This window comes from Prosopis cineraria, unplaced genomic scaffold (assembly GCF_029017545.1).
Source record: "Prosopis cineraria cultivar Desert tree isolate PC_DT_omini unplaced genomic scaffold, ASM2901754v1 PC5, whole genome shotgun sequence".
Taxonomy (NCBI): Eukaryota; Viridiplantae; Streptophyta; class Magnoliopsida; order Fabales; family Fabaceae; genus Prosopis; species Prosopis cineraria.
Genome location: NW_026555336.1, coordinates 35,757,484 through 35,778,165, shown reverse-complemented (window position 1 = coordinate 35,778,165; position 20,682 = coordinate 35,757,484). Strand labels below are relative to the sequence as shown.

The 20,682-nt window shown below is 34.1% G+C and overlaps 2 protein-coding genes across 3 annotated transcripts; one reads left to right on the top strand and one right to left on the bottom strand.

Moving 5' to 3' along the window:
• Nucleotides 1-9,751: 9,751 nt before the first annotated feature.
• On the top strand, nucleotides 9,752-13,086 carry LOC129311224 (uncharacterized). The gene is made up of 7 exons (XM_054953359.1): nucleotides 9,752-9,908; nucleotides 10,095-10,238; nucleotides 10,408-10,490; nucleotides 10,883-10,969; nucleotides 11,660-11,808; nucleotides 11,982-12,113; nucleotides 12,624-13,086. The coding sequence occupies exons 2-7, from the start codon at nucleotides 10,100-10,102 to the stop codon at nucleotides 12,811-12,813; spliced, it is 780 nt and encodes a 259-aa protein (XP_054809334.1). The 5' UTR covers nucleotides 9,752-9,908; nucleotides 10,095-10,099; the 3' UTR covers nucleotides 12,814-13,086.
• A 414-nt stretch (nucleotides 13,087-13,500) lies between these two features.
• LOC129311223 (uncharacterized) lies at nucleotides 13,501-19,580 on the bottom strand. 2 transcript variants are annotated; one of them, XM_054953358.1, is made up of 9 exons: nucleotides 19,234-19,580; nucleotides 17,987-18,338; nucleotides 17,140-17,173; nucleotides 16,676-16,903; nucleotides 15,914-16,003; nucleotides 15,374-15,439; nucleotides 15,194-15,285; nucleotides 15,053-15,100; nucleotides 13,501-14,682 (listed from the first exon to the last, which is right to left on the bottom strand). In XM_054953358.1, the coding sequence occupies exons 2-9, from the start codon at nucleotides 18,307-18,309 to the stop codon at nucleotides 14,565-14,567; spliced, it is 999 nt and encodes a 332-aa protein (XP_054809333.1). In that variant the 5' UTR covers nucleotides 18,310-18,338; nucleotides 19,234-19,580; the 3' UTR covers nucleotides 13,501-14,564. The 2 variants fall into 2 exon arrangements, with proteins under 2 accessions (XP_054809333.1, XP_054809332.1); XM_054953357.1 differs by lacking the exon at nucleotides 19,234-19,580 and having other exon boundaries at nucleotides 17,987-18,357.
• Nucleotides 19,581-20,682: the final 1,102 nt, after the last annotated feature.

The window sequence follows — 20,682 nt, the reverse complement described above, 5'->3', positions numbered from 1 at the left end:
TATTTTTTCTTTCTTTTTTTTAATATTGAACCTTAAATTAAATATAAATTTTTTAATTAATAATTTTAATACTATTGTGTCTTATTATTATCAGAATTCAGAAACTTATCATTATTGTTTTTACAAGACATGCAAAAGATTTTATTGATAAATTTTTCATTTACTGGAAAAATTAAATACTTTTATTTCAATATTATGGTATTTCAAATGAATATTTTATATATTTAATTAAATTATATTATTTTAATTATGACCGATTTGATTTGAAGTTAACTCCTGATTGGATCAGTAATCCTTAAATAACTACCTAATCTGGTATAATGACTGGTCCTGTTCAATGACTTGGTGCATTATTGGCACAAAGCTAAAACAAAAATTATTATTTTACAGTTACTTACAATTTTCAGTTGTGCGCTATAGTTTTAAACTTAACTGCTAATAGTTTAGTATTTTCCTGTAATCCGTAGGACCATTGGTGATTCCGCACTGTTTTATACCAGAAAATTTACCGGTTATATTATAGTACTGTAATGTAATATAATATAACAAATAATATAAACTAGATTTGCTCCCCTGCGATCTATGGGATCGAACAATTTCTTTGTTTTTTTTGTGTAGAAGTGTTAGATAATCTTATTTGACACATAGTTGAGTTCTAAATATAAATAAATTTTAATATCAGAGGTGTGCAATGGTCATCAATATCATATAATTAACTTCAAAGCACATAATTGCATAAATACCCTTGGCAAGTTTTTGAGCCATAGTTTGAATTTTATTTTTATTAAATACATGTGCTTTAATTAACGTTTAATGGAGAGTAACAAAAATTATTATAAAAATTCAATGACATGATTTATAAATATAATTAATTTTTTTTACTCTTATAAATAAGATTGGAAGGAATGTAAAATATAAGTAACAAATAACATGTCATGCATATTATGAATCTCATGTCCACCATTATCTTTTACCATGAGTTTTATACTTATTTTTTGGGGTCTCACGTACTCTTTTAGCATACAAAATTAAAAAGGAAAAAAAGAAAAACTATTCATCCAACCATAGATAAATAGTAACAATAATAAACTTCATGTGTGTAATATAGATAGATTATAACCAAATTGCAAAGCCCTTGCTTTGCTTCACATGACGATGTGACATATCACATTATTTTTAACTTAGATAGATAAATAAATAAGGGACCAAACTCACAACTTGTTTTTATTCCAATGCATATTGTGAGAAGCAAGAAAATACTAATGCGTTCCGGAAATGTACATTTAGAGTTAAGAGTCTAGAATGGAAAGACAAACGGAGCATTAATGGCCTTCTATATTGAAAAGTTTTCATCTTCAGAGTTGTTCAATCGCCAATATATATTTGTCAGGTGAAAATATTGTTCACGTGCTTTCAAGAAAGAGTGAAGTATTTTTTTTCATGGACTCGTTTAAAAGTTTTTAAAAGAAAATGTGTTATTTTTCGCTTTTTAAATCCAGCTCCACTTATTGAGATATCACACCACGTCAAAGTAATCCTAATAAAATCTGACATGAAACTGGTCAAATGTTAGTTTGACCCATCTACAAGTCAATAATCTTTCATGTCTTTTTTTTAATAAAAAAATCATGACGTTTTTCATCTCTTTAAGGAAAGACTAGACTATATTTTGAAAATGAACAAAAACATTATAACTCAGATGTATTTCATTGACCTGGTTTAAATTTGAATCAGGTTTCACCTAACAACTGCCCATTCAATGTTTGTTTGGCAGCAAGACACTATAAATTTTATAATCATACTACGCGATTTTTTAGGATTGAATTCATTTAGCAATGCATTTAATAAATTACTAATTATGGGGGGAAACTCGTGCTATGAAGCCCCTAGCACCCCAATAATGGGTGAGCCGGTTGATTCTATCTAGAAAAGTTTTATGTAAAATAACTACCCATTCCATTCTTTCTGCATTCTAAAGTATTTTTAATTGAATTATATTTTTTAAAAGTTAGTTAATTGGATTTAAAACTGCACATTCTGTTTATGTTAATTAGCATATTGATTAGAAATATTTATGAGTTACACTTTTAATTAAGGGATTTTTTTGGTTGGAAATGTCATATTTTTCACATGATACTTTTAAAAACATTTTATAATATTGACAGAGGGAGTATTGCTATTGTGTAAAAATAAATGGATATAAGTTGATATTCTATTATGCATAATCAAATAATTTATAAATTTCACTGGCAAAAAAAATAATTTATAAATTTTATAATTACATTACGTTATTTTTTCATCAGCGAAATCATTTGGATACATACTCCTCAGGTCCTATGGTGGGGTACATTACAGAAGAATCCTTTGGTCATTGATCTAAGACATATAAATTGTTATTTATTACTTCATTCATTAAAAAATATGAGTATTTTTAATTAAATTTTACCCCTCAATAAAGTAATTATTTATTTTTAAACTAACTCTATCTTTTAATATTTATCTCTATTAAACATTCTATAATAAATATAAAACCATTATCAATGGGAAAACTTTTGAAAAAAATATAATGATTATAACTCAAAAGATTAAAAATGTTTTACATTTTTGAATGGAGGGAGTATCATTTTTTAATTTTACCATTGTTGTGAATTTAATTTTATGGCTTATTGTATACTTTGTATCTCTCCTCTTATCTTTAATATGGTTAAAATTGAATTTTTTTCTAAAATTAGAATCCATATTACTTATTTTTAATTTTTAAACATTATAATTTATATTTTAGAAAAACAGTATGTAATATTATAATATAAAAATCAAATTTTTAAAAATAAAAAAGACAAAAATGGTTTACAAGTCAAGCTTCAAGTCTGATCAATAAAAATAAGGTTTGAAGAAATGATTAATTTTATAATAATTGAGGTTTTGAGGCTTGAACCCATACAGGCCAAGTCCATCAATTTACTGATTCTACTATTTGGTGCTTATATTCTTAACGTTTAAACTTGAGGTTTTTTTTTTAAATAATTCTTTTAGCTAGTTGAACGAAGTGCTTGTTAACATAAAAATCATATTTGAATGGAATTTAAACCATCAGTTAGTAATGTCAAAAAGGAGAAAAACGTAAGAGAGAGAAGCTCCACCTTTTCTCTAGTTCCTGGAGAAAGGTTCATCTTCCTTCTTGATTTCTTAATTTGTTTTCTTTTTCTTGAGCTATCTTATGATCTCTGAAAAGCCATTCGATCCCAACTTCACCTTCATAGCATCCATATCTCATAAGAAAATGATGAATCCCCCTGCATCCAAGGAGGAGATGGACTTATTATTGAGAAATAATTCAAAGCCAGATGAGGTGATGCATGAAAAAAGCTCAGAAATGCTACACCATTCAAATGCTATCAAACATATTGCAAATGAGAATACTCTTAATCATCCAATGGATACACAGCACACCTATAAAAATACTACTAATCCAATCAACAACAGGCCTGTATCATTCCAGAGTAACAAAGCTCCTTTATCATATAAATAATCCTTAATTGGCTACAATGGGTGTTATGGAAACAACATTGACAGAAATGCAAGCCACAGGAATGAGGATCTTGTTAAAGAATTGGATCGTGACTGGTCACCTTCAGATAGAACTAAAAGTTTTATGGAGCAATATCCAGCCATTCATATTTATAAGGAAGAATGGAAAAATATATGCCTTTCATGGATGGATGCCATAGTCATCAACACACTGGGTCTGCACCTCAATCCTAAGTCCCTCAAACCTAGGTTAGCTAGAATGTGGCAGCTTAAAGATTTTGAGCTAATAGACTTAGTCAATTGTTATTACATTGTTAGAACAAAGGATTATCTAGCATATGATAGAATTCTCAATGGAGGCCCTTGGATAATATTTGATCACTGCATATTAGTGCAACGATGGTCACCTGATTTCAACCCGAGTGATAATATTTTAAGGAAAATTGCTTTATGGGTTAGGCTCACAAACATTTCGATACAATGTTACAATAAAAAAATCCTATGGAGATTGAGAAATTGCATTGGGAAGACGCTGAAGGTGGACTCAAACTCACTATCAGAATCAATTACCAAGGATGAACAAGGGAAAACTAAAAAAAGGAAAATTTGTGCGCTTAAGTGTTGAAATAGATCTTCAAAAGAAAGTGGTGCCCAGACTCCTAATCCGAGATGAACTCTACAATGTTGAATATGAAAGCTTAGACTTGATTTGCTTCAGCTGCTGTTACTATAGGCATAATAGAAATAGCTGCCCTCAGAATTCTAAGAATGCTAATCAGGAGAAAGACGCAGGATAGGGGAAGCATGAGCACGAATAGGAAAACAATTCCCAATAGCAAAATAACAGAGCAACTAGAAATAATCAGGGAAGAAAAGCATCGGATTCGTCGGAAAAAAACCTTAACTTATTGGAAGACGAGTACGGAGAATGGATGAAGTACAAGCATCCAAAAAATTCTTGATTTTTGAGATACCCAGCGGACCCTCGGCCTCAACGTCACAATCGTGATCTGGGCTTCTCTTCTAGGTCAAGATTTGACGTCCTTACAACTCTAGATCGTGATCTCGACGGTGCAAAGCAAAGAAAATCCACGCCCAACGTTACACCTACAGTTGCTCCCACTAAAACTGTCAAAAAGAATGGCGGAGAAAGGACGTTGCAGGGGTTAAACGTGCTCGGCAGAAGGATATTGAGCAACTGGATGAAAAAGCTAGGGCTAAGTCAAGGAATAATGAAGTCACGTGTGTGTCCAGCGATTTTGGGCTGACCTTCAAATGGGATGGGCTGAGTGAGGTTAATTTAGGCAAAAACAAAGCAAAAGGAATTCAGCCCAATAACACAAACAACAAGGCTTCTAAATGGGTTCACAATGTTATTAAAGGGAATAAAAGAGATTTAAAGTAGGTAGTAGGATGAGGATCAAAATTAGCACAGATATTGGGCTTGCTAATAATGTTAGACAACTCACATCAGGAAAAATTTATTCTCTTAATCGTAATATCTGGATCAATTCGAATTCTGAAAGAGAAAATCCAGCTCCAGAAATTCTCCATATCTCTTCCACCCTTCAGATTGATAACAGGAAACCTCCTGATCTAAATTACTCTCCTACATCTGTACCAGAAACTCAATTTAATGAGGATGCTCTAATAGAAAATCACAATCAAGTTTTGAGACTGGATAATCCTCTTAATGATCTTGATCAAGCTGGCATAGAGGATGATATTTCGGATGATGATCTTCTTAATGAGGAATATGATCAGCCAATCCATAATGATAATTATGAAGATGATGATTTTAGTGATGATCAGATTGAGGACTCGCAGAACTTCGAGAGGCTTAAGCTTCTTTCGGGTTTTTCTATTCCTATTTCTTATGGATTTAATCTACTAGAATTGTAGAGGTACATGTACTAAAAGTTTTCCTAAGCATATAAAAGATATTACTAAATCTTTTAATACTCAAATTCTTCTTTTACTTGAGACTAGAGCTAGTAGTATTAGAGCTGATTCCATTGTTAGGAAGCTGGGATTTTTGGACTGGATCCGTGTGGAAGCTACTGGTTATGCTGGCGGTATCTGGCTTCTTTAGAATAATGATTTTGTTGACATTGATTATATTTATTCTAATGTCCAATTGTTACACTGCAGGGTTAATATTTTAGCTAATAATCAATCTTTTTTACTTTCTGGTGTTTACGGAGATCCTAATCCTCTTCATCGGGATCTTCTTTGGTAATCTATCAGTTCTCTTGCTACTAATATTTTTGATCCTTAGCTCATTATTGGAGACTTTAATTCCTACCTCTCTTATGATGATAAAATTGGTGGGGGAAGTGTCAATTAGAGATCCATGAAACAGTTCAAGCAATGCTTAAATTCTTCCAATCTTCTTGAACTTAACTTCTCTGGCGATAGATTTACCTGGAAAAAAGGCAATGTTAAGGAACGACTTGATTGGGCTTTTTGCAACACTGAAGGGAGGCTAAAGTTTCCCCAAGCCAATTCTTTTCATATGCTTCGTTATGGTTCTGACCATTGCCCGATTAGAATCCAATTACTCAAGGAGCCTAAAAAGAATATTAATTCTACACCTTTTCGTTGCCACACTGCTTGGATGCTGGAAAATTCCTTCCACCCTGTGGTTAAAGAAGCTTGGTTAAACAATGATTGGAAGAATAGTAACATAAACTTCACAATACAGCTACCGAATGGAACAAAGAGAGAATTGGTAGTATCTCTGCTAAAAAGAAAAAACTTCTACGAAGATTGGAAGGTGTTGACAGAAACAGGAATCACAAAGATGATTATTTCCTTAGGAAACTGGAAAAATCTCTCTGGGAATAATATAACAAAGTTCTCTTACAAGAGGAGCTGATATGGTTCAAAAGTCTAGGTACAAGTGGCTTAATTGGGGAGATCAAAACACTAAATTCTTCTACACCACATCCATTATCAGAAGGAAAAAAAACCAGATTTTAATCTCTTAAATAGGATGATGATAATTGGGTCGAGGATCAAAATTCCCTCAAAATCATGGCTGCCTCCTTCTATGAAGATCTCTTCAAGGAGGAATATGAGGATAGACCCAAGCTTATCACTAATATCAGCTTTCCCCCACTCTCTGATTTTGAACTCCTTATCCTACACAGAGAAGTGACTGGTGATGAAATTAAAAATGCCGCCTTTACTATTGCCCCCTTTAAAGCTCCTGTGCCTGATGGTATCAATGCTGGCTTTATTCACTCTTATTGGGATGATCTTAAAGTTAGCATAATAAACCTTGTTAAAGGAATTTTTAGACAACCTGATTTTATCAAGGAGATTAATGACACTTATATTACTCTGATTCCTAAGATTGACTATCCCACTATTATGAAAGATATTCGTCCCATTTCTCTCTGCAATGTTAGCTACAAGATTATCACTAAAATTCTCTCTAACCTTCTATGTGAATATATGAATCATCTAATGGGTGACACTCAAAGTAGCTTCATACAAGGATGAGAAAAGCAGTGATAATATTATCATCGCCCAAGAGATTATCCACTCTATGTGGAATAAAACTAGGAAGAAAGGCTTTATGGCGATTAAAGTTGATCTCGAAAAAGCTTTTGATAGACTATCCTGGAGCTTCATTGATGATACTTTCAAATCCATTGGGATGAATAATCACTATAGGAAACTTATTTATAATGTTATCTCCACATCTCGCTTGAGGGTCCTTTGGAATGGTGAACCATCTCACGAATTCACTCCTTCTCGTGACATCCGTCAGGGGGATCATCTTTCTCCCTATCTCTTTGCTCTTTGTATTGAACACCTTAGTCATTGCATACTTAGTAGTATTGATAAAAATGATTGGAAACTAATTAGGCTAACACCTAACGGGCCTCCTATTTCTCACATGTTTTTTGCTGATGATCTTTTGCTTTTTACATAAACATATCTCTCACAAGCTCTTATTGTTCAGCAATGTCTTTTAGACTTCTGTGATGCTTCCGGTCAGAAGATCAACACTGGGAAATCTAAACTCTTTTGCTCCAAAAATGTTAATATTAACAGAGCTTTACAAATCAGCAATGAATTAGGAATCCCTCTTATTGGCAACCTTGGAAAATATTTGGGTATTCCTATTATCCATGAGAGGATTACTAAGCTTACCTTTATGCCCTTTCTTGATAAAACTTATTCGCGTCTTGGTAACTGGAAGAATCGCTACCTTAACATAGCTGGGAAATCTGTTCTCATAAAATCTGTACTTGTAGCTATTCCCAGCTATACCATACAGACTATGCTCTTACTTGATAATGTCTTGGTCGAATTGGATAAAATTTCTAGAAACTTTCTTTAGGACTCTACTGATGGGAACAAAAAGCCCCACCTTCTATCTTAGGATTGTGTTACTTCTGGAAAAAAGGAGGGGCCTTGGTCTCAAAAAACTCAAGAATTAAAATATCACTTTTATAATGAAGTTATGTTGGGGTCTCATTACTACACTCGATAGTCTTTGGGTACGAATCATTCATGATAAGTACAACTACAGTAAACCTACTATTCCAATGGTGATCAAACCGAACTCTTGCTCCTATACTTGGAATAGTATATGCAAAATTTGAGATGTCTTCCTATCGCACATTAGTTGGAAAATTGGTAAAGAAGATAAAATCTCCTTTTGGTATGATAAATGCACTTCTCTTCCTGAACCTTTGGTTTATCATGCCTTTAATAACGCTGAGTCTATCCTTCACGCCAGAGTATCTGATTTGTGCAAGACTAATGGTGGATGAAATTTTGACATTATTAACAAATATCTCCATCATGATGTAGTCAAACACATCGCTCATATCTGACCTCCGAATTAGTCTAGTGGGGAGGACATACTTATTTAGAGACCTTCTTCTGACGGCAATTTCTCTATCAAATCGGCCTATAAAGCTATGGAGGACCACAAATATTAAAACTACTCACATATCTAGTCTACAATTTAGAAATGGCCTACTTATGAGAAAATCAAATTTGTTCTCTAGAAAGCTAGTTGGGATCGTCTCAAAGTCATGTTCAATTTTTCTGATAGAAATAACCAATAGCAATGCACTTGCCCATTCGATTGTAACTCCCTTGACTCTTCCATTCATATTCTAAGGGATTGTAAGGTAGCTAAAGAGGTTTGGGAAAAATTGGTAAGCCCTAATAAATTTAACACTTTCTTCTCTCTTTCCATACAGGACTGGATTCTTTAGAACGTAAAAAATGAAGTTGGAAGCACATCCACAAAGAGATTGCCTTGGAAGAAACTCTTTGCACAAACCTACTGGAATATATGGAAAGCAAGATGCAAGAAGGCCTACTCTGAGGAAAATAAATTGAATAGTGATATAGCTTTCACTAGTACGCAACAAATCATCCATGACATGAAGCTGCAATCCAAAGTTAATCTTCTGAGCAATCATGGCTATCGTGATACAACTAAGTGGATCTCACCAAAGCCGGGATGGGTTAGACTAGATGTCGATGGCTTTGTCAACCTTAACAGAGTTGCGGCTTGTGGTGGACTTATTAGAGATGATAAAGGCAACTGGGTTAAAGGTTTTTCTAAAAGCATTGGCTATCTTCCTAGCACTATTGCAGAGCTAATAAGAATCTTGGAAGGTCTCAAACTTTGCTGGAATGCCCAGATCCCTAAAGTCAACGTTTACTCTGACTCTATGGAGGCCTTATCTCTCATTAACTAGAGCAATACTCATAATCACCCTTATTCAGTCATCATCAGAAGCATAAGAGATATTACCATGCGTAATTGGGAGATAACTTTTGAGCACGTTTTCAGAGAAGCTAATAGATGCGCTGACCTTATGGTACACAAGGAGTCACCGAATAATCTCAATATTTGTCTTTTTGATATACCGCCAATTGATTGTATAAGTCTTATGGCTTCTGACCTTACTTGATCCCGGTCCTGCACGGTTTTACCGTGGCCTTTTATTCAAAAAAAAAATCAGTTAGTAGAAAATTTGTAGGTGTTTGGTTGTTGGCCCAAAAAGAATGGAAATTCAGATCCACTGAAAAAAAAAAAGAGCGGAAATTTTGGGAGTTATGTAGAAATAGAGAACAATTTCGCTCCGGTAATCTTTTTTTTTTTTTTTAAAATAAAAAACACATTGCACTTGGGTCAGAAGCAAGGGACAAATGAGCGTGGAAAGATGCCAAACGACACCCCTCCGTTGCCGTTTCCGATTTGATTTCAAAAGGCTCAAGTGATCGTCGACCCTCCAGATCTCCAGATCGGAGAACCTTGGTCTCTCTTGGCATCGGCCGTTCGGTCGTTCCGTCAGCTCTCTTGCTGCCTCTCTCTCTGGGCCGCCGTCGTTATCCGGCCGGTAAAATTGTCTTCCCTTTCTCCCAATTTCTGCGATTACTTTCTCCATTTCTCACTTTCCTAACCGAGAAAAATCTGCGTGTCAAGCGCAATCATAAAACGTCTCAAACTTGGAAGGTCTATGCTTTTATTCGAAACTGACCATTTTTTTATGCTCTCTTCAATTTTATTATTTCAAATGCTCTAGGGAAAATGGAAGAATTCGAACAGTGGAAAGAACAATTTGCTTACTGGTGGCGTCTGGGTTTGGAATTTCTTCGTCAGATTCCTCCGGAACAGCTGTATGCTGCTGCTGCTGTATTGGCATTTACAACCATACTACTTCTGTTGAGTGAGTGTTTACATTCCTATATTGTTGCGTTGTTCCTCATAATTACTGATTCTTTTTAATGGACAGTGTAGTCTTGGTTCGTGTGTGCTTTTCTTTATGTATAATATTGCTCATTTTGATCAATTTAGAATGATGACTGATTTTGCCATTGTTATGTGTTATTTTGTAGTTCGTTTATTTAAACGTGCAAAGTCTAATACCGTTGTACTTACTGGCTTGAGTGGGAGCGGGAAAACTGTTCTGTTCTATCAAGTAAGCTCCAAATGACATTCTTGAATAATACTCATCATGTTGGCTCCTCAACTCATTGTATTTGGTTGGCATATCTGGATGCATTTGCTATGAATACTTGACATTAGTAGTTCATTTACATTTTTTTATGGGCACAGACTAGAAACATTCTTTGCTTGATTCTATCCTTCACATTAGCTTATGCCATTAAATGATTGGATATAGTCTTTCGTCTAGAGAAGTATGGTAGAATATTCTCCTTTTCCTTTTTTAGTCATCATCTTGTTAGTTGTTGAGGTTATTGATTTCTTACACCTTTCATAGAATATTTATTTACATACAGTGTGCAGGCAATGCTCTGCATTTCTGCTGCTGACACAATGTTTTGGATGTATTTTTTATACTTGTGTCAGCTTAGGGATGGCTCTACTCATCAGGGCACTGTTACGTCAATGGAACCTAATGAGGGCACGTTTGTTCTTCATTCTGACACAACCAAGGTACGACATTAAACGTTTGAGTGGAGGGTGCAAGTTTATTCTTTCTTGTTGACTTTTCTATATTTCATTCGCCATTTTTTGGGGTGAAATTTTATTTGCCAATTTATATTTTTATAGTATTAGTATATAGTTTAAATGAAATGTTTTCCTTTGAACTTTTGAATTAACCCAAACGAGATTAATTCAATAACAAGATCCTGACTTTTCTTCTCCTAAATTTGTTAAGAAATTTGAATCTAAATGGGTCATGTAGCAATTTCACTAAAACACAAGGGCATTATTTAATACCCATTCAGTATATATACATATATGCAGCATAACAAAGATCCAATTAGAAAACAAAAAAATACATCTTCACTCAACAACATCATAATGTGAAAAGAAAAAAAAATATAAAAGTGAGGGAGAAATAAAAAAGATGGAGAAAATTAAGAATGGGACCTTGGCAAGTGGCATGGTTCTTACTTTGAAAGTCGATTTTTAAAGTTTGATTTCCTATATGCTTGTTTGGGTCTCTATCATAGACCTTATTATCTATAATTTTTAGAGGACACCTTTTTTCCTTCTAAATAGAGGAAACATTGCTTTAAGATTGGAATGGTAAAATGGTGGAATTTATATATTGTTTTTTCCTTCATTGATTGTGGAATTATAACACTAGAACAACTATTGTTCCTGTTTCCTTAACAGAAGGGTAAAATAAAGCCTATTCATCTTGTTGATGTGCCTGGGCATTCTCGTCTTCGGCCCAAACTGGATGAATACTTGCCTAAAGCAGCTGGCATAGTTTTTGTGGTTGATGCTTTGGAATTCTTACCAAACTGCCGTGCTGCATCAGAGTAATTCCCCCTACCTCTATTGTGGCAATGCTACTTTGTGTGCAGATTATTTTTACATCTTCTTGTTGCTACTTTCTGAATTATCATCTTTACAAAAGGTTTCATCCTTAATGTCAATTGTAGTATGCAGCTAGTACCTGTAAGGATTCTAACACTTTCTTTATTCTCTGAAGGTATCTGTATGATATTTTGACTAAGGGAAGTGTTGTGAAGAAGAAGATCCCTTTGCTTATTCTCTGCAATAAAACTGACAAAGTCACTGCTCATTCTAAGGACTTTATCCGCAGACAGATGGAGAAGGAGATGTATTACTTCAAATCCCAACTCCTTGATGCTACTCAATTGATCTTTGATCAGTTACTTTATAGTGCTGCTTTTTAAAGCAGTTAGCATACTTTAGTTTGGCACAAAATGAGACCAGGGTAGAGTTGGATAATTTAAAAAAAAAAAATTGGGGAAAAGCATTTTTTTATTTTTGAGCTAGGGGGATGAAATTAACTTCTGTAAAACTAGAAGGACCAAAAGTGCATTTGAACCTTGGAGTTTGCACGTACCATCACCTGGTGATGATATCTTTTTCTTTCACTGCGAAATCAAACCCCTTAATTAGATGGAGATTTTAGAGGGAATCTAATGCTTCTTTCCATATCCACTAAGTGCTTTTTATTGTTAATCTTTGTAGATTCTTTCATTTATTTTTTCACTCAGAATCAAAAGACTTCTTTGTTCTCATCTAAACTACATCTGACATTTGTTTAATTTTCCTGCGACTGTACTTTTTTAATCTTCACTTGGCTTTTGTTATCCTTATACAGTGATAAATTACGGGCATCAAGAAGTGCAATATCAGATGCTGACGTAACTAATGAGTTTACCCTTGGGGTTGATGGTGAACCATTTTCTTTTTCCCAGTGCTATAACGAAGTTACAACTGCAGAAGCTTCTGGTTTAAATGGTGAGATATCTCAATTGGAACAGTTTATCAGAAAATATGTGAAACCTTAGCTGGATATTTAATTTCAATGTATGAACTGGCGTGGGTTGGTCTGCTTGGTTGTTAGAACTTGGAAGCCTTTCAATTTTTCTTGTAATTGGCAAGAAGGAAGGGAAGTAGTAAAGTAGAGGAGGATAAAATAGGAGGGAATATGGGTAGAGAAATGTTGGGATCAATGAAGATCCAGCGGATGGGAACTCCTGGTGTATGATCGGATATAATCCCACTGATTGCACCATGATTTGAATTTGGATGATTTATCTTGTCTAAGTGGCATTTTGATCTGTTGGCTGTCCTCTACTTGTATGCTTAGTGATATTCTTGGCACTTGCATTCTATTCATTTCTTGGGTCAGATTAGTCCTGTCTCATCTGTTCAGCTTCATTTTCACATTTGGTGAGTTTGGACTTTGGACATGATGTAAAGTTCCTGGAATTGGAAAATGATTCTTGTATAGGCCCTCCCTCCTGAATGCGGATCCCATTAATGTGAGTTACCTCTCCTGAATTTTCTGAAGTGACACATTATTACTGCTGGTTTGTTCTCTCTTTCTTTTTTTCTTTTTAAATGAAATATGGATAACATTAATCCGAAGAAGCTGAAACAAAGTTAGACACATCAAAGTCAAAATGGAGACACATTTCTCATCATCCACCATCTCGTCACAATAAGGTGGGAGAAAGAGTAAAATGAATTAGTTTAAAAAAAAAAGGGCATTGCTAAGCTAGCAAATGGGCACAATAGTTTGCCTCTCTAAACATGAAATTCAAAGAAATATAACAACTCTAAAGCAGTAAAAACTTGGCTCGATCAATGATATCTTGAAAGGATGATTATCAGCATCAGCTTGGATGAGAAGATTTATAACTTCAACGCAACCAGCAAAGACTTGCACATGTTGAAACCCTGACCGAAAGCTTAGCTCAAGTCCTTGAAAGATGCTAGCAATCTCTGTAATTGCTGGAGGGTAATTACCTATGTTTGAGTTGAAACTCACTACCCACTCAGTATCGCGAAACACCCCCTTTAAAGGAGCCGTTCACATCCAATCTTACTCTTGTTTCCCCAGAACAAAACCAATGGGCAAGTACGGATCTTGGTGATTTTGAGGAATGCTCTTTTGGAGGTTGTCTCCTTTCGCAATTCATTCATTCAATTCAACAGATATTGTAACCCAACTGCTGCTTTGGTGACGTAATTCTTAATTTGAGTAATGGAATTCCCATTTTACCCAATTCAATAGATCCTGCCATTTGTCTCCCTCTGGAGAGTTTGATTTTTAAGATCCCCCACCCCCTCAACCCAAAAAATGATCAAAATTTAATTTATTTTCTTTTTAGAAAATCCAATCTTGTCATCCGATTTTTCACTTGGCCACTTGGGCAATGTTTGGCTTGAATGTAAATGAAAAATTCAACCATGTTTGTCCTCGCAAAAAAGGAATTCCACTCTCAGAAAAGATATAATGTAAGATGCACAAAATATACAATATTACAAAAGGAACAAAAAGAAACTATCCACAAGCTCTAAAAAATAGATACATCTTAAACTCAAACGAATTGAAACATCACCTCTACATACGTACGTACGTACAAATCTTCCCCTTCATCAATGCCTTTGTTGGACGAAAAAAAGTGCGCTCTAGTAAACACGCTATTTTGTTGGCACTAGTATAATAGTTATCTCGTATTATCAAGATCTAATATCTAAGACGGCTCAGCTAGGATTATTAATGTGTTCTTAATAATCTTGGAATGTGTTATTAACGGACAAACCGACAGGAATCAGGAAAAGCTCTTGACAACCAAGAGTGCTTCAACCTTATTATTAGAGCAAAGGCGCCATAGCATGGAATATGCAGCACACCCACAGCGAAGTACCTAATCCCAATAGGTCAAAATAATAAGCTCAATTAAACCAAAACTCATGGAACTAAATACTGCAACATTAATTCCAACAGCTTATTTCAAGGTTGTCATATTTCAGGGCCTTGAGTTGACCAGATCTAACCAACCACAAATTCCAGCTTCACTGGAAAATGTGCTTGCTTACTTATGTCTCTTTATGATTAGTTTGGTTCGATCTACCTGAGAAATTTTCTATCCTCACATCTTAAAAGAAAAGCATGCATAATTAGCGAAAACATTTATCTTTTGAAAATCTTTCTGGTAAAGCTCACGTGCAGCATTGGACTGTGTTCATTTGAATCAAGAGGCTGAAGCTAAAGCTAAAACAGAGTCAACAACATACCATAGAGGTGCATATGAGGATGACAAGTCAAGGAAAGGATAAGGCCACCTGTAACAAAGGTCAGCATATTGTAAACTTTAAGCCCAATCTTCTTCATGCACAAGCTATGATCAAAAGAAGGGAAGGGATAGGCGTTTTCACCAAATTGAAACACAAGCATGGATGATCCACTGAAAAACAACAAATATTGTCGTCCACAGGACAAAATATGCAAACCGAAACATCGGAAATCTCTGTATATGTCAACAGAAAATGGGTGTAAATTTGAGTTCGATGATCCAAGGAAAATATAAATCACCAGAAAGTTAAAACCAGACTCACCAAGCAATTCAATGATGTGTCCCCTAGGAGGAAAAGAGCATTAATGGAGTGCATACAAACAATCAACTGAAATTGAGAAGTTCAACTACATTCAGTTGAAAGGAAAATAAATCCTGTAGGTAGTAAAAGGACAGAATTTTGTAGCATATTTACCCTGTCTTCAGCCTAATTTTCTTGACCATTAAGAAAGAATGTTACACTAATACACTCATTCATCATATTTCATATGCTATTTGATATTGGACAGATGATGAAAAGAACAAAAAATATGATAAATAAAAGTTTGGAGCACTGCCCTCTCAAATTTAAGAAAAATATCAAGTGCTTTCATAGATATAACATGCAAAATGGTGACCAGACTGAGAAGCCATTTGAAAATTGAATGAAAATGTACACTTTAGTTTCAATCTTTTCTGTAAATTTAAAGATTGGAAGAAAGAGCACAGACTTTCTATTGACAATTTTATCTGTCTATTAAGCATAAAACTTGCCCTCCAAAAGGATAAATAATAATCAAGGCACAACAAAAATCATACTTACAAAATTCAGCCTGTAATCTTTGGATGTCAAAAACGGATAAATTATGAACCAGAACACAAAGTCAGTGAGCAAGACAGCACCTGCACAAGTCTGATCATTTGAAAGAAAAAAGAAGAAAACAACAATTAATTTCCTTGAGTTCAATCTAAAATAAACTCTTCAAAGCATTTAAAAACACATCAAACGCCAAAATGTATAACAGAAACCTCAGCATTTAATGAATAATTGGACTGCAGACAAGATGCCATAGAAGACATCCTAGGAGAACGACTAAATAGAGACTGTTTCACAGATTTTCAGCATTTTGCAAACTTCTGAGAGTTTTGGATGCTTTTCCACAACTCAACAGGCCCCAATTCAAACCCTTTGCTCTTTGCAAAACTAGAAATCATACTCAAACAACAAGGTGGTGTTTTCCTGGTAAGGATACAAAAGCTGCTCAGCATAAGCATACAGCTGAACTGCATATTACCTGAAGGAATCTGCCTTTTGAGCCATGGCAGAATCTTTCTTGCTTAGCATAAAGCAAAGACAACTGATCGGTAAGGATTCAGACAGTTTAAAACATATATCCAGTTTCTTTTATAAGTCCAACATCGAAAAAATAGTCAGAATTGCATGTTGACTATACACAATAATGGTTATTAGATATTGTTAAAGATTACAAAGAGGGACAATGGTTTAGTTAAATTTAAAAGATGAAATTATCATGTAATATAAAAAACCTGCATCAGTAAAATGAAAAGACGAGGAAACAGTTACCTGAAAAAGTATTTGAAAAATATAACCCCATAAACCAGCTGTTCTTGGAGCATGAGTTTCTTGATGGGAATGTGAACTCTTTGGAAAGTTAGACATATCTTCACTCCCCACATGCCTAGGAGCCACATAAATGCCTTGCTCTCTATCTAAATAAGAATGATTGACCGTGTCATCCACAAATTTGTTTGGGTAAATGAAACATCCAAATATGGAAAAACATGATCCAATCTACAGGTGAAATTGAGAACAAAAGTCAGTTATAGAATATATGAACTAAAATACATAAAAAAGGAAACTCCACAGATTAATTTTATGATTTAATTATCTGAATCAACATGTTGCATTAAATACCTTAGTCATAACTGCCCCCAAAATGGGGTTTGAGAAATAAATACAATTCTATGAAAGTTTCATGCTATGAACTTTTGGTACAATATGCAAGAGGCAATATGTGAAAAGCTTACCCCAAAGTATATGGTGACTAAAGTAAATGTCCACCTGCCAAGAAAAAGAAAAAAAGCGATTACATCATATTAGACTCCGCAGCTAAGATAAGCACTCTATTGTTGACATAATGGAACTGTTGTATATAGGATAAAGAAGCTATTGTTAAAAAATTCTGAAACTTGATCTATAGTAAAACAGGTTCAATTACACATGAACTTCCCTGAGTTTTGGTTTAAGAGTAGGAAATTCGCAAGCCTTCAAAATCTGATAACGAAACTATTTTGCTTATAAATTTGTACAGATAACCCTCCTTCCCTTTGGTAGTCTATTGTTTCAGTAATAGAATTTTGATATGTCATGTGGTTATTTGTAAATAACCCAAAGTTTTAGGATGTTATCGATATAAAAAATAAAGTTCACATTGCTTTGGTGTCCCTGATGAGCCATGCTTCTGTTTGATAATGAAATATCAGACTAATGACAGGGAGTTATAGGGGTAAATTGGAAAGTTTAAGGGTATTCATTGTCAAATTTTAAAGGTTGGGAGGTTATCCACACATAACTGAAAGTTCAAGATTGGTTTTGTATACAATTTAACCAAAATAATATAAAAGGCACACAAATAAACATAAAAACTTTCTAACTTGCTACCTTAAGGTAGTAATAAAACAAGAAAAGTTCAATTTTAACAAATGGAGCAATAAAGAATAATTTTCTTCTACATATTTTAAAGAGCATGATATATGGAAGCCTTGAGCAGGGTTTATTATTTCAAAAATTCCCATAATTTGTCTAGTCCATCTTATCATTGAGTAGATGCTAACAAGACTAAAATATACAGCTATGCGAGACAATGCAACTTACTGAGTGTAGAAGTAAAATATGCCCCCCCCAACAGCAGCCACGTTGGCAATGATCAATGCCAAAAGTACAAGAAAAGCAACTACTCTAAAAGCAAGCAGCCAAGCAGGATGAATTCCTCTAACACATGTCTGCCATGCTTCATCCTCATATAACAGTCCAGCTTCTTCTCTTTGATTTTCTCTCCTCTCATGTCTTGATTTATTGAATCCTTCATGCCTCCAAATTAAAAATGCTGCCAGAGACATAGAGATGAAAATCCATAGTGCACAGAGAAAGAACCTCCAATTTAACCAATAGCTTGGGTTAGTAGTATCGGCAGTCATGGTGGGTTGCCAAGTATGGCTTGAATATCCTGATAAGAAACTCATGAGTCACTTACAAATGCTTCAGAAAATGTCTTCCTGGGGTGATTTTTGATGCTCTATGTACTCAATTAAGCCTAGAAACCTCCCAAGTATGCATAAGCACGTGATAGAGTGACAGTTCAAGAAAAGCAGTGCAAGGTGAAGAAAAATTTTACAGATATCATTGAAGCGGAAAAATCGGGAGAGAAAGATGGCTATAATGACAGTAGAAAGAAAAATGTTCTTCCCACCAAAAAGAAAAAAGCAATAGTTGAGGCGCTTGAGTACATTTGAATCATAAAGTAGAAAGGAGATAACAGACAGCTAGGAGTCCACATAAATTTTGGGGAAAAACTAAGAATCAGTCAAGAACATCTCAAATTCTCAACTAACTCACCCCCAGAAACCACGAAGGAAAAAGGAGCCGATATCAAATATTTTGAAGAAACATATAAATAAACTTAATCAAGACCAACGATGCTTGAAGCATTGCAGGAATTAAATCGGGAACAAAACTACGAATTTAGAAAAATAAAACTTGAAAAATGCAGGACTTCAGGAAAGAAACGTATGACAGCTTCCCAACTAGCAAATGCTAATTATGGATTGCATGTTCAAGCTTGAATGTCTCCCAACACAAATGCAACCAAACAACTAGAATTAAAACAGAACTTTGTTATAACCATCCCTTTTCAGAACGAAAACACAAGTTGTGCAAGAGAAGGGACAAAACTAAGAGATCAGATTAAAAAAAAGCTTGCTCATTTATCAATCTATCTAAAACTCAGATTCCTTTCTTCGGATGGGTTTCACCCAAAGTCCCAAAAGTTCGTTGCCTCCGTAAAATGATTCTAAACAAGGAACAAAAACAAAAAGAGAAGGAAAGGAAAATGACGAACTTACTGTAACAAGTAAAACTCAGAGAAGAGAGGGGTCGATGTTAAAGGAAGATGCTTTGCTTCTTCCTTTTCGCTAGGAACGAAAGAGAGAGAGAGAGAGCCCAGAGAGTTGTGTGTACAGTTTAACCCGTAACGAATTTGCTTTGGGCAAAGAAGCAAATCCTACGTTTGTTTTGTGCGGAAAAAAATAAAGCAGCATCCTTTGCTGATATCAGAGAAGATTCAGGATCCCAGTGAAGACGGAACTCACTTTTCCTTGAAAATAGTATTATTTATGATTCCATGTCAACTTAGTTGCGTGTTCATAACGGACTTGATTATCATCATCATCATCATCATCATCATCATCATTATTGATCAATTGTCAATTTGGCTGTAGTTGGCAGCTATTTTTTGGCCTGGCTGTAGTTGGCAGCTTGAGCTCGTTATTACCATTATTCTTTTAGATTGGATGAGGTGAGGGTTGGAGCAGACGAATGGGAGCGAAGCAGAGCATGCAATGCAATTGTGGAGAACCATGGTTGCATTTGATTACAGGTGTTTTTTTTCTTGGTAGGAATGATTACAGGTTTTACTAACCTTCAATATCGTGTTGGGAGTTATTGGGAGTTATCAGAAATATATTAAAATATAGTATTTATTTAATATAAAATTTTAAGATTTGATATAATAATAAAACATGCTCTTTCAATTTAGCATTATAAAACACTTTTAACTGAATTATATTTCTAATAATTAGTTAATAACCTTTAAAATTATGCAACTTTTTTATATTAATCTTTATTTAATAAAATGTCATAATTAAAAAATTTTATTAATTATATGCCTAATTAATTTTTTTCAAAAATCTTATTAGTTTTATATTGAAAGATCCAAATAGCTTATATTTTTTAATATGATCTTCAAAAAATATTTTATAATATTCAATGAAAGGGATATGCATCTAAATAATTGAATTTTAATTTCAAGATAATATTCAAAAGGTGACTAGATCAACAGTGCCGGGTAATTTATTTTTTTTTAATGAGAAAAAGGTGTCAACAGAAATAGAAATGGCGACTGGGACAAAAATGTACAAAAACAAAAGCAAATAGTAATTTTACAGGGTAATATATTCTCTCTCTCTTTTTGGTTAGTAGGGTAATACTATTCTAATTAGATTGTTGGTGTAATGTTTGGTATGGGGTTTAACATAGATGATGTATTATTTATAATTCATGAATATAAATTTAATATCATATATATAATATAGATTTTATATGATATTATCATGTAAATTTAGTTTAGGACACTCCTCCCCAATTTTTTTTCTGTTTATAAATATTTGTTTCATTGAATTTTTATTTTGCCATCTTTTTACAAGCCATCCAATAGAAAACTAAGAAGAGATATCTTTACAATTCTAATAATCTTTAAACAATGTTCATTCAACTTATTTTTTTAAGAATTTTTT